Genomic DNA, 13120 nt, shown 5'->3' with positions numbered 1-13120 from the left:
GCCACTAAATTTGTGGTAGTATCTTACAGCAGCAGTAGGAAACTAACACACCAGGCGAACTAATTTAAGAAACTCCAGACCTTGGAACTCTCGACCTTAGTAGTAGTTTCTGCCAGTAGTTCACAACCCTGGCTACGTATGAGATTCACGTGAAGAGTTTTAAAATACTGGCACTGGGGAATACAGTAGATGAATGTCGTAACTTCTGGTAGGGGAGGCAAATACCAGAATTTTTTGAAAGCTGCTCAGGTGACTAATGCGCAACTAGGTCTAAAAACCTCTGCATACTAAGTGTAAAGACAGTATTTACCTAACTCAGTGGTTTTTATCTCAAAGTGTGGTTCCTGGACCATCCGCATCACCTGGTACCATGTTGGAAATACAGATTCTTCAGCCCCACCCCAGGCTCCTGAATCAGGAACTTTGGGGACCGGCCAGCATTTTACCAACCACCCCCTTCCCTTTGACGAGAAATCCTGGTGCGCAGTGAAGTTTGAGAACCATTGATTTGATCAAAGAACCTCTTTATTGCTCTTAATTCTCTATGTGTGTTACAAAGAGATTTTATAAGGTAAGGAGCCAGAAAAGCTTTTAATTAAGGTCATTAGCAAATATATTTACTTTCTCCTGCTGCATTATATAGAACTGTAGTATTTGATGGGTAAGTGTGTGAATTGTATCTGTTACTCTGAATACCATGATTCTGGACACACATGTAAAAGCGGATGGTAGATGAAGCTAACCAAAGTACACCCCCGAGGAGTAGGTATTTTTAATAAAATCCCAGGTTCTTCTTTTCTTGGCCTCAAAGTATAGAATGATTTGGAGGCACATATAAGAAGTGTCTACTACAAAATACACTTACATGCAGTTATACACCAACTATTACGTTAAGAGAAAGCAGTACAGCTGACCCCCTCCCAGTCAAACATCCAGGTGTAACTAACTGGTTCTCCATCTGGGCATTCAGCCAGCCACACGCGCGCGGCTCGTGTAGTGCAGTATTATGTATTTATTGGAGAAAATGCCACAAGTGAGTGGACCTGTGCAGTTCAAACTCATGTTATTCAGAGGTCAGGAGCAGTTTAGGTTTCTTTTATATCTAGTGCTAATTATTGGTAGAAACTTGTTTTGGTTGCTGTGTTTTCTTTAGGGAAAGTCTTTCCTCTGACAGGTACTTACCACCAGTGGGAAATTACAAGCCAGGTGAGGAATGGGGTGCATAAATGGCAGTGTTTAAAATTCAAATTTATATGTGCTTAAGATTTTGCTTAAATCATTCTAAATTTTTTAAGCCCCATAAAATAAAATGAAACTCTAACAACTCAATAAGATAATGGAATTTTATTTACATCCATTTCCATTTAATATATCACATCTTCAGGATAGGTGGTCACTTATTTAAAGGCTATGCTCATTTTCTTCAGGCTGTAGGTAGAAGACTCCCCAGAGTAGCAGTAGCTGTGGCTCTGAAGCTTTTAGGTAGAAGAATTGTAGGAATTCGTTGACTTTACATATCCCTGAAATACCGTTCATGTACAAATGAGTGCTTGTCTTATCACTTGACACAGGCTCAATTAGTTTTTCAAATACTCTAGCCATGGCACTATATTATTTAGGAAATCTAAAATGAGACAGAATTGCTCAACTCATAACTTGTTATTAATATGTACATGTTGAGTGCCAGAAACAGTAACTAAAATTTCTTACAGAATGTGTAGGAAAAGCTTACAGAAAGTATAGGAATTAAAAAAAAAAAAAAGCTTACAGAATGTATAGGAATTAAAAAAAAATTGCACTCAGAATTTTCTTAATATTGTAGTTTCTAAACTTACATTAGCCTGTAAGTAGTTATGAGCAAAAGTAACTTCTATGCTTCCCCATCTTGCCTGATATTTTGTACACTAAAACTTACATATCCTGTATGCCAACAATCTGACTATATATTCATATGCTAGAAGTTGCTGTTTTCATTCTTCTGCCATTAAGAAAGGCATACTTTATTTATGGGGAAGGGGATTTAAATACTCCCAGAGGTATTTTTTTTTTTAACCTAAGGCTTGATTTTCTTCCAATAACAACTAATTGTTTGCTTTCTAAAAGTTTTTTTTAAGGTAAGTTTAATAAGATGCTGTACCATCATCATATTCCCCCGCCAAAAATAAATGCCTTCATCCCTAGTATAATATTTGGGTGATACTGTCTCTATTTTTGATACCTGTGATACTTTTTTACATAATGAGACATTGTTATGATTTTACCTAATCATTATCTAAGAGAATTAATCATCTTTGCCTTCAAAATTATTTTACAGGCCTGGATATTTAATTTTGTTAGTTTTGTTATACTCTTGTTTTAGTTAGTTTAGTCTGGTTCAGAAGGATCCCAGCAATCCCAGCAGTGTGGTGGGTGGAAAGTTCAGATTCTCCAGTACAGACAAGTTGTCAAGGTCCCTATAAACTATGTGGCTAATCAAGTTAGTGACATTAATTTTAACTTTTTGTTCTGTACTTGAACTATGAGGTTATATGCAGTTTATCAAAACAAAGCATAAAGATGAAGGCATTTAAATGGACTACAAATGATTCTGTCTTGTAAACTAGGGAAGCCTCTGGTGTTTGACCTTAAAGGCCAGGGAAGAAGGTGAGGGCAGATTCCTTAACCACTGCCAACTGGATTACGGGTTATATCATACTTCCCTTCATTCTCTGAGACTTGCTCGTAGAGCTTGGTGTCATCATTAGCATGTAGTTGCTAATGATAAAAACAAGAAGGTACGTGTGAATCAGAGGTGGGCAAGTCTCTGGAGGTTCCTTGAACTGTTTATAAAAGACTAGGAAAGAAACAAGACTGAATCAACATGTTATGCAGCTATGAAGGTGAAACCAGGGAGGGTTTCCGCTATAGCATCTTAAAAACAGACAAATCAAAAGTTATCAGCCAATTTTTAAAAAGCTACAAGACAACATTACTAGTTCAAGATCTGGGAGCTGTGACGTATGTTTACATTTCCCCATTTATCACTAAACTGACTGCTTTACAAAGCTGTTCCACCTCATTTATCACTTAACTGTTCATCTGAAACATTATGCATTTGTATTAATTTCCTGAAGTATTGTTTTACAGATCACACCAGCACAATGGAACCCTCAGCCTTTGGCAGGTACTCCCATGAGCATTATGCATGCAGCAGACAGTAACATTTCCCTACATACTTACGCACAGATACATGAAAAACATTTAATACAAAATTGTACAATACATGAAGGAGAACCTTAAAGACTATCCTAAAATACACGTACAGAGAAAAGGCATGCAGAGAGAGCCCACTGAAGTATAAAGCCTGTGGGGTACATACACTTTTAAGTTTATAGTTCCTGCAGGATGGTAACGTCTTTTCCTACCCTGAAGTAAAACACATTTTCAAAAAATCTGGACACTGCCCATTGCATTAAATTTAAGTTAAAATGCTCTCTATGTATACAGACTGTAAAAGTAAGCAAAAACTTAAAACACATTCCTTTTTTTAATATATCAAAAATGCTTCCAAGGCAACATTATTAAAGTGATTATACCACAGTTCCTAATATGACATCAAGCTCTAACAGAAGGTACAGAGAGGGCAGAACGGTCCATCCGGTCAGTGGTTTAGGTGCTCTTCTTTTCTTCACCCAGTAAATTCACGGCAGCTTTCTTGGCTGTTAGGAGGAAAGAAAATTGTATCAAAGCATTTGCAAGACGAGCCCTATGCCTAATGTTGCTACCAGATAACAACTTGGATGAGTCATGTTCAGATGAGAACACAATTTTGTAGGCAGGGCTCGGAGAGTTTCCAGGAAATGGACAAGGGACCTCTTCGAGCACAAACCCTGAGTACTTACTAAAGTTACTGAGACTCATCTGGCCTAGCCCCCTTGTACTGAGTCTCCCCTCTGCTCTCCTTTAAGTATCGCACAGAGCAGAGGTTCTTTGAGCGTGGTGGTCCTCCGTACAATCAAATTCTCGTTTGTGTCTGGGTGCTGACCTGTACAATTTCGCTATGTCTCAGTCTGATGACAACTGGGTCACTTATCTATCTCATGGTGACAAAAATCAGAGAAAGTCATCATTCCCCAAGTCAAGAAATGACAGAATATTTATACACATGCTTATATTTTTCTGTTGTGCTACCATTCCCTTGTAGGATGGGAAGAGTTTGCTGTGAGTTTTTAAGTCTGTAGCAAGCCACTACATTCTTCAAGAAAATATTCTTATATCTGTGGGAGACTAAGCCTTACCTTTCCTAATTACCAAGTGTGATGTGTGTGAAGGGCTGGGGGACAGGAGAGTGTTCTGGAAGCCTCCAGGGCCTCCTGACATTCCACAAACTGCAGTTGTTCTTGATGGAGCCCAGAGTCCAGTGATGCCAGACAAGGCATCCCGCCTCATTCAGCAGCTACCTGACAGCCGCTCTCCCTTCACTCAATTAAAACTAAACAGTTTACAAAGAAACTGTAGCCTCCCAACTAGCCCTTTGTAAGCATTTACTTTTTGGAGACTCCAGAAGCTTTGAGAAAAATCTAAAATGTGTCAGCATCTAAATTCCTCTTATTTTCATTCTTACACCCTTATTTAGGAATGTATCATATCAAAGTAAAACTGGATTTTAAAGTAGTGAGATCTAAGAGAATCAAAGGCTGAGAAATGTGGGTGAACTCAACGGGAATTATGTCACCAGAGGTTGCTGGTTAGGCTGAGAGCAGGTAGGAGCAGTTAAGAAATCTCTTAAAAAGAAAATGGTGACCCCAAAGTGGGAGGCTATGAAGGCTACAGTTAGAACACACTGAAAACTGTAGAAAATATACTGAAGTAGACGGGAGCCCAGGAGCAGGAGTCAGGGGGAGAGAGCGCTCTGTTCAAGGACAGACCTCCAGCAATTTACCTTGTCACTCATCCGTTTTTTGGCTCTGTACTGGGTCATTCCTTACTAATTTTCAAACCTACTTTGTTTCTTCTGCCTTAAGAAAAAGAAAAGAACATCCTCAAGACCCTAGTGCCTTCCTCCAGTTACAGCCCCTTTCTTCTACGCCTCCCTGCATGAAACTTCTCACAAGGCTAATTTCCATTCTCTCATGTCCTTCCCTCCCGTCTCTCATATCCACTCTGATGGGGATTTTGCTCCTACCACTCCACAAAGTCCAGAGCCTTCTTCATTGTTAAATCCAATGGACAGTCTTCAGTCCTTCTCTGACTTGACCCGCCTGCATCACGTGACACGATGGATTACTCCCTCCTCTTTCAAACACTTTCTTCTCTGGGCCTCAAGGATACTACAGTCTCATGGTTTCCCTGCAGCCTCAACTGGCCACTCCTTGTCAGTCTGCCTTTTTGGTTGCTTCTCATTTCTGTAATTTCTAAACACTGGTGGCCACCAGACTCAGTCCTCAGACTTCCTCTTTTCTAACTATGTTAGCTCTCTTAGTGGTCTCATCCAGTCTCATGCTTACTACACTGACTACATGTGGGTGACCCCCACCTTTCTATCCCGAGCCCAGACCTGTCTTCTGAACTCTCAACATCTATATTCCAACTGGCTGTGTTGACTTCTCTAGGTACTCAGTAGACACAAAGTTATGTCCTGAACTGAATTCCTTATTTTCTCCTCTAAACCTGTTACACCCAGTCTTCCCCGGCTCAGTGGCAATTCTGTCCTTCCATCTGTTCAGGCTAAAAGCTTGGCCTTGTCTTTGACTCCTCCCTCATACTCCACGCCTGATCCATAAGCAAATCATATGGGTTCTAACTTCAAAATATATCAAGAATCCAGTGACTTCTTACTTGCTCCTGCTACCATTACAACAAGCCACCATCATCATCTCTAGCCAGGTCACAGCAGTGACCTTTTCACTGGTCTCCTGATTTCCTTCTTGTCCCCTTTCAGTCTGTTCTTACTATGGTGGCCAGAGTGGTCCCACTCAAACACAGGACGAATCACGTTGCACACAGTTCTCCAACAGCACCCCGTCTCACACAGAGTGAAAGCCAAAGCCTTTACGACAGCCTGTGAGGCACTGCAGGCTCTGTCTCCTTCCAGCTCCACTCCCCAGCCTCCCTGACCCTGTCTCCTTCAACTCTCCCTCAAGATTACTGCCTTCTAATCATGCTGCTCCTGCTCCCGGCTTTTGCATGTGCTGTGTCTCCTATCCAGCGCATTCTCCCCCAGGATTCCTTCCCTTAGCACTTTCAAGTTTGACTCAGTACAGCCTTCTTTGTGAGGATTTCCTAAATCATTCTATCTAAAACCGTAACCTTCCCTTCAGACCCTGGCATTCCCTATCTTTCTGTCTGCTTTATTGTTCTCTGTGTCACCTGCTAACTATACCATATAATGTGCTTTTAAATTTTATTGTGTGCGTGGGTGTCTCTCTCTCTCTTAACAAGATTGTAAGCTTCGTAAGTTCAAGTAGTATATAGTCTGTTTGGTTCCTTGGTTCATGCCCAGTGCTGTGAACATGCTTGGCACATATTAAGCACCTCAATAAACAGGTATTTGCTGAATGAATGAATCAGGAGAGCTGACTGAAGGCATTCTCTTGGACCTCTAAGAAAAGCAATCTGAACAGCATCCTACGCAGTTCAACCTGAAATGAATTAATGAGACTGTATTCATATACAAATAGAGATGACTCTCTAAAATCTCTAGCCACCATAGGAAAGGCATTTTTCCTAATGTGCTGACTGAGTGATGTATTACGTGTGGCATGGCAGAGGAATGCTGGGAGGAGTATAGGCACCCAGTCTTGGTAAAGAAATCCCAGAGAATCTTGGCGTGTGGGAGGAATGCTGTTAGGACAGAAGGGAGGCAGCTTGTTATTTGGGCCCGGGATATCCCCTGTCCTGTCTCATGCTGAACTGAGCTGTCCCTCAGCCATACCTTCCTTAGTGATGGCATCTGCAGTCTCTTTGGCTTTGTCCTTCAAGTCATTCACCACACTGTCTAGCTGGGACTCGTGCTTCAGGAAGACAGGACGGATGAGGCGTTTGTAGAGCAGGTCCGCTCCGTTGGACGGGCTGGGAGCCATGCACCACAGCAGGAAGCCGCACTGCACGGGGGAGAGGCAGCAATGGTGATGGAGGGCAGGGGCACCTGACTACACACAGCCACCGCCACTCCGGGGTGGCACCGCCTCTGCTATTTTCTCCAAGAGCATTTCCAGTGTTTCTTTCAGGCTACAGCTGTGCTTTTCTTGGATGGAAAAAGCAGGACAAACAATGACCTAGTAAGGAAGAGCTGAGACTGAAAAAGAAAGGTAAAACACACCACGTCCAGCAGCTTAACGTCCTTCCTCACTTGGACCACTTTTTGGTTTAGAGCTACAAGAGGCTTTTTATTAATTATAACTCTTAATTAAAAAAACACAGTGTGTATCTGCGTGGGTAAACCCTGTTCATAGGAGCGTCTGTGAGGTTTATTCTCAACAGGCTTACCTTAGTAAGTCTCACGTTTATTCATCCTCTTACAGAAAAAATACCCTGGCCATTCTTGAATTCTTCCCTTAGTGGAAACTCAGTTTTTGTCAGATCTTAGCCTTCAAGGAGTCTTTACAGCCAGCTGTTAGTCATCTTTCCCCTTGACTGTAGATACTATTCCTGACTCTTTCTCTTTGACTCTACTTTGCCATTGAGATGACAAATTGACAAGAATTCTACCCTAAAAATTTAAAAAGCAAGAACTGTCACATTATGTTTGAGAAACACTTTAGTGTTTATTTAAATAAGTAACAACTCAGTACTTTAGGTTGTCCAAGCACTTTATTCCTCTATAGGATAATAAGCAAAAAAGGGAATATTCAGAATGACATGCTCATTTCCCTAGAATGTTTGATAAACAACATACTGTGTTCTTTCAGTTTAAAAGAGTCTATCTATATACTGTATTCCACACAGGCTAGGTGACTCTATAAAAAAGTCATTTTTTGAGGTTGCAAATCTGTAGTTTTTTTTTACCACTTCTCCCTAAAGTAGAAACCTCTCAATTTCTTGTGTCATAAATTTTACAGTATGGCCTTAGTCCTTGTTATTCCAGACCAAAGATTGTATTCAAATAATCAAGACACTACGTTGCTTTTCTAAGGTAGTCTTTGAAGTTTGCTCTAGAGATGCAAAGCTGGTCAGGAGATAACTACTCATGACAGGGAGTTAAGTTAATAAGATAACTACTTATTTCAGGGAGCTTGCGTTAAAATGCATACATCTGTACCCAAAGCTCACCCCAGCAGTCCGATGTTGGCACTAAGAAATTTCCTTTCCATTGTGAACTGCTATTACACTCAAAATACAAAACAAAGCAGGTTCTAAATAGATTACAGAGGGGCAAGCTTTCAAAGACAGGGGTTACTAGACTGGATTTAAAAAAGAAAAAAACAACAAACTCTGGCTGTTTGCATCTTATAAGAAACACACCTAAGACAAAAATCAATCAGGAATACTAAAAGAGATGAAAAAAGATGCATCTGACCGATACCAACTCTCAAAATAGCTCATATAGTAATATTAATAGTACATAAACATAAGACAAAATAGCTAAACAGAGTGATAAAGAAGAAAAGTAATTTGTCAAAAAGGAGAACAATTTGCCTGAATCTTTGAAATAATGTAAACTATATATAGCTTTGTGTTTTTTATATTTATAATTACATAATTGTATTTTTATAGTTATATAATTTATAATTATATATAGCTTCCAAATATAGCTTTGAAATATGTAAACTTAAAAGTCAGAATTACAAAGATAAATGGACAAAATCCACAAAGATTTTAACACTTCCAACAGAAATTGAAATATCAAAAACCTAGAAATTAGTAAGAATACAGAACAAAATACACAAAATTTAAAATCTTGATCTAAAGATACATACAGATCTCTCTATCCAATAAACTGTGATCTAAGAGAATTATGTGCAACAGTATACAGAGGCTAAGAGAACTGGGCTCAGAGAAGCTGGGTTCCAGTCTTGGTTCTGCCACTTAACAGCTGGGCGGACCTCGTGCAGGTTACTTAACTGGTTAAGTCAGTTTTGATTCTATAAGTATTAATAGAATTTTTAAAAATCTACCTCATACAGATTTTATAAGAAAATAAACACTTGGAGCATCCAGCACAGCAGGGGCACCTCACAGTCTCACTACAGCTGTTATGTGCAAGCACCCAGAACTCCAGCCTCACCGGCACACAGTGGCAAGTAAGACCTTCTGTTTCAGGTCCAAGCACTTAAATAAAGACAACCCCTTGAAATACCCTCAGTCTTTAGTATGTGTGGGTAGTTCCACGTTCACTGTTAGTCTTCCCAGCAACTCTGCTCTAGCACACCCTGGGCTTGGCCAGTTATCTTTGTGAAGATGTTGCCAGAGAAGTCTTTCTGAACTACACATACGCATTAACCCAAAATGGAGAACTAAGTGTGACTGCATTTTTCGCTGGCTTTAGCTTTCATTTCCTCTGCTGAGAGCCAGGTTGGTAACAGGCAAACCCTACAGACCATCTCTTTAGTTAACATTTCCCTGTGGAAGACTTTTTTAGTTTTTAATACCCAAACATTCATGTTTTCCATTGGTTGCTTATACAGGTAATGCTAATACATACATACACACTGAAAACTCAGTAAAACACTGAACAAAAGGATGTGCAGGAAAAGGAGAACTTAAATCCTGGACACAGTATCAGATTTCCATGTGGACATTCTGAAGAGAATGCAGTGTCCCAGGGGATGTGCTTACAAAGCATTAGTTTCTTACCGACTAGATTAACTGTCTGAAGAGCAGAAACAATTTGGAGTTAGTTTCTAACATCTAACATCCAGTATGATATTTGTCACTTATATTTTGCTGTATTTATTAATATTTAGGAAAGTGGTATGGAGTTTTAAATTGACATGTAAGACATTTTAATTTTTACCATTTAAAATGGTAGGAAACAGTCTCCTGACTGGTATTCCTACACAGAATATCTGAATGTCAGGATTGGATCGTTGATGTCGAGACACATGCCCGTGTTATAACCACACGCCTCAAGGTGAAGTGGAAATAACGCACTGGATTAAGAATCAGGAGAGTTGGTACCAGTTTTATGACTTTAGGTAAATCAAACAACCTCTCTTAAGAGTCAATTTCCTCTTCTGCCGGATTTGAGGAAAGTCACAAATTAATGTACTTGAAGGAAGTACATAAGGCAGTAGTAGGATTACCAATTCCTACAGTTCTTAGTGCTGTTGAAAATCTCTGAAATACTCTCAGAGCAAATATCAACCCTTCAGCAATTCAGAACAGCTGATTCATTCCCCTTTTCTGGATGAATTAAGCATGACTACCAGACAGGACCAGAGCCAAGAGTCGACACTTTTGTAGCTCTCCAGTGTGATTACTTTGGAGGCTATACTCCAGACTGCTCATTTAGTTCTTTCCGCTTCCCTCTAGCTATTGTCTTGAGACAGTAAAATAATTACTGCTCTTTACCTACATCCTTAGCATTCTCCAGTTCTCAAATGAAATAACTTCCTTGTATTAAAAATAAAGTTAATTACTCCTCGACTCTCGATGTGCTGTTCAGCTGCCAGCTTTTACAACTCCCTTTTCTTAATCTATATAACTACCAGGAATACTCTGAGCTACACAGATCTGGCCGTCCTTTTAATCACGCTGCCCTCAAACTGCCAGCTGACGATACTCCCAAGGACAGACACAAGCCCACTCTTACCTGCAGTTCACACAAAGAATCTGCTGTTTCAACTGAACTCTGGGCACTATTAGCACTGACACTAAATCCTTAAGTTATAAATTACAACAGGACAAATAATTCTATGATTCTAATGCTGTCACTGTTCAGTTTTCCCCTAGAAGATGTATTTCCAAGGTAGGGATACGTTTAATATGCACAGTTTGAGACTAGCCTGCATGTGATTGGCAGGGACGAGGGAGGAAAGAAAGCTAAATCCTTATCTTCCAGTGCGAATCAAGAGCCAATGTGTAAAATAGAAAAATTAAAAGGTGGCTAAATAAGAATATGATTTAGAGACAGAGGCAAATGACAAAATCTGCCATAAGTGAAGGGATAGTGGTTGCTTTTAAGGAAGGCAACTCAGGGGGCAGGAGTGCAGACCTTCAGAACTCTTACAGAACTATCTGAGTCTTTAAACTATGTTGTGTGTAACTAATTAAAGTGAACACTTAAGAGTATGAAGGGAAAGAAGAGAACCCAGAATTCACTACTTCCCACACCTTGGGAGGTCTGGCTCAGTGAATCTGAGGCACTGTTTACATCCTATGTGACTAAAGGTATCAGGGATCCTTTCATGAAGACACTCGAATCAACTCAAGACAGCTTGTCGCATTTAGGGAAAAAGAGCCAACCACTCTATTAAAGGGTGTGAACGTTTTCATTCTCATTCACCGCTGTTGCAAGTCCAGAGTTGATATAGGTCCCATTAGGGATGAGCTTCAACTTCCTACTCCCTTTCCTGACGTAGTGGTAACCAAGGCCAGTCCTCTGCCAAACACAAGGTGTGGCAGGGCTGATCCCGGACTACTGCACCTGCCAGCATTATTAAAATGACTTCCTCAGCAAGCCCATTTCACATCTTCTTTTTCCAAACCTATATAGGAAATATGTATATTTTTCCCCAAAAATAGTGACTCCAGCACACCACTGTGAATAATCAATGACTTCATAAAATTTGTAATGCTCAGACAACATGGCATGAAGACAGGATCTTGGCAAACTAACAGCAGTGCTTCGGCTAGGTCACAGTATTACCATCCTTTATTATTATCAAGCACATCTTAAAGACACAATTGCTTTGGCTGTTTCCAAGGTAGTATACAAAATAAGTCAGACATGTTGAATCTTGTCTTCCTGTTTATATAATCTGAGGCAGAGCCACAGATGTCCAACATTCAAGCATTTGTTCCTATGCCTTGCACACAGGTCCTGAGATGGAGTTCATTTCAGTGGTAGGGAGGAAAGCAAACACAGAGATGGAAGAAAACAGAGGCGCTCAGGAAAAGCCAACCTACCTTCAGCATGTAGTAGAAGGGGAACCATGACAAGAAGAGGTCAGAGAAGAATTCGACAATGCTGAACACACCATACACCACCCAGTAGGTCAGCCACTGGGTATCATCTTCTTTGTTGGGACTCTCTATGGCTTTAATTCTGAAAAGCAACACACAAGCAGGTGTATCATGTAAGATCTCAATGAAACATTTTCAAACATGGTGCTTTCACAACTGCCCTCCAGCACCAACTGAGAAACTCAAGTAAATGTACGTACCATGTCACCAGATGCAGGAGTACAACATGACCACAGGCAGCAGTGTGGAGATACGGGGACAAGCTGTTCTAACTAGTACCACCCTTCTGGTCACCAGAGAAACCAGCACCAGTTGTCCCTGGATCTCCACCTGCTCTAGCCTCCACCAGGGCGCCAGGAGATACTGCCAACCACTGGGAACTAGAGTAATCTGCACTCTCAAGTGGGGTCCCGACACCAGGGTTGTATCAAGAATTCACTCATGTAACTCAGTTCTTAAGCACTTTCAATAACTGAAGTACATCATGGGTGCACAGGCATTTCCATAAAAAACCCTTCTGGAACATAGTTTAGGCACTTTCCAAAGTTCATAACATACTTCATAACAAATAGGTGAGCACAAACATTGTGACGTCCGTTTGGTTCCAACTGTCAATGTGGTCCTCAGACTGATCTTTCCTCCCCTCATCAGTTAATAAGACTTTTTCAGTACTAAACTCTGCTTAAACAGAAGTCATTCCATAAATGAATAGAGCTAAATTTTATCTTCTTTTTTAAAATATTTTATTGAAGTATAGTCAGTTTACAAGTAGGAATTGGTAATCCTACTACTGCTGTGTCAATGTCTTGGTACAGAACAATACTTCAGTCATATAGGAACATACATATATTCGTTTTCATATTCTAACAATAAGTTACTACAAGATACTGAATACTGTTCCCTGTGCTATACGGTATGAACTTGCTGTTTATCTATTTTATATATAGTAGTATCTGCAAATCTTGAACTCCCAATTTATCCCTTCCCGCCTCCTTCCCTGCTGGTAACCATAAGT

The 13120-nt window shown here is 40.3% G+C and overlaps 1 protein-coding gene across 1 annotated transcript in view; it reads right to left on the bottom strand.

The window, feature by feature from the left end:
- Nucleotides 1–1329: 1329 nt before the first annotated feature.
- The window catches only part of REEP5 (receptor accessory protein 5), a 28564-nt gene continuing 16773 nt past the window's right edge, over nucleotides 1330–13120 (bottom strand). Inside the window, exons 3-5 of the mRNA XM_010971488.3 lie at nucleotides 12049–12187; nucleotides 6914–7082; nucleotides 1330–3698 (exon numbers count right to left, since the gene is read on the bottom strand). Of these exons, the coding sequence (XP_010969790.1) occupies nucleotides 3649–3698; nucleotides 6914–7082; nucleotides 12049–12187 (358 nt within the window). The 3' untranslated portion in view covers nucleotides 1330–3648. The remainder of the gene's footprint in view (nucleotides 3699–6913; nucleotides 7083–12048; nucleotides 12188–13120) is intronic.

The sequence above is a fragment of the Camelus bactrianus genome, chromosome 3 (assembly GCF_048773025.1).
Source record: "Camelus bactrianus isolate YW-2024 breed Bactrian camel chromosome 3, ASM4877302v1, whole genome shotgun sequence".
Classification (NCBI taxonomy): Eukaryota; Metazoa; Chordata; class Mammalia; order Artiodactyla; family Camelidae; genus Camelus; species Camelus bactrianus.
This window is presented reverse-complemented; position numbering and strand designations above follow the sequence as displayed.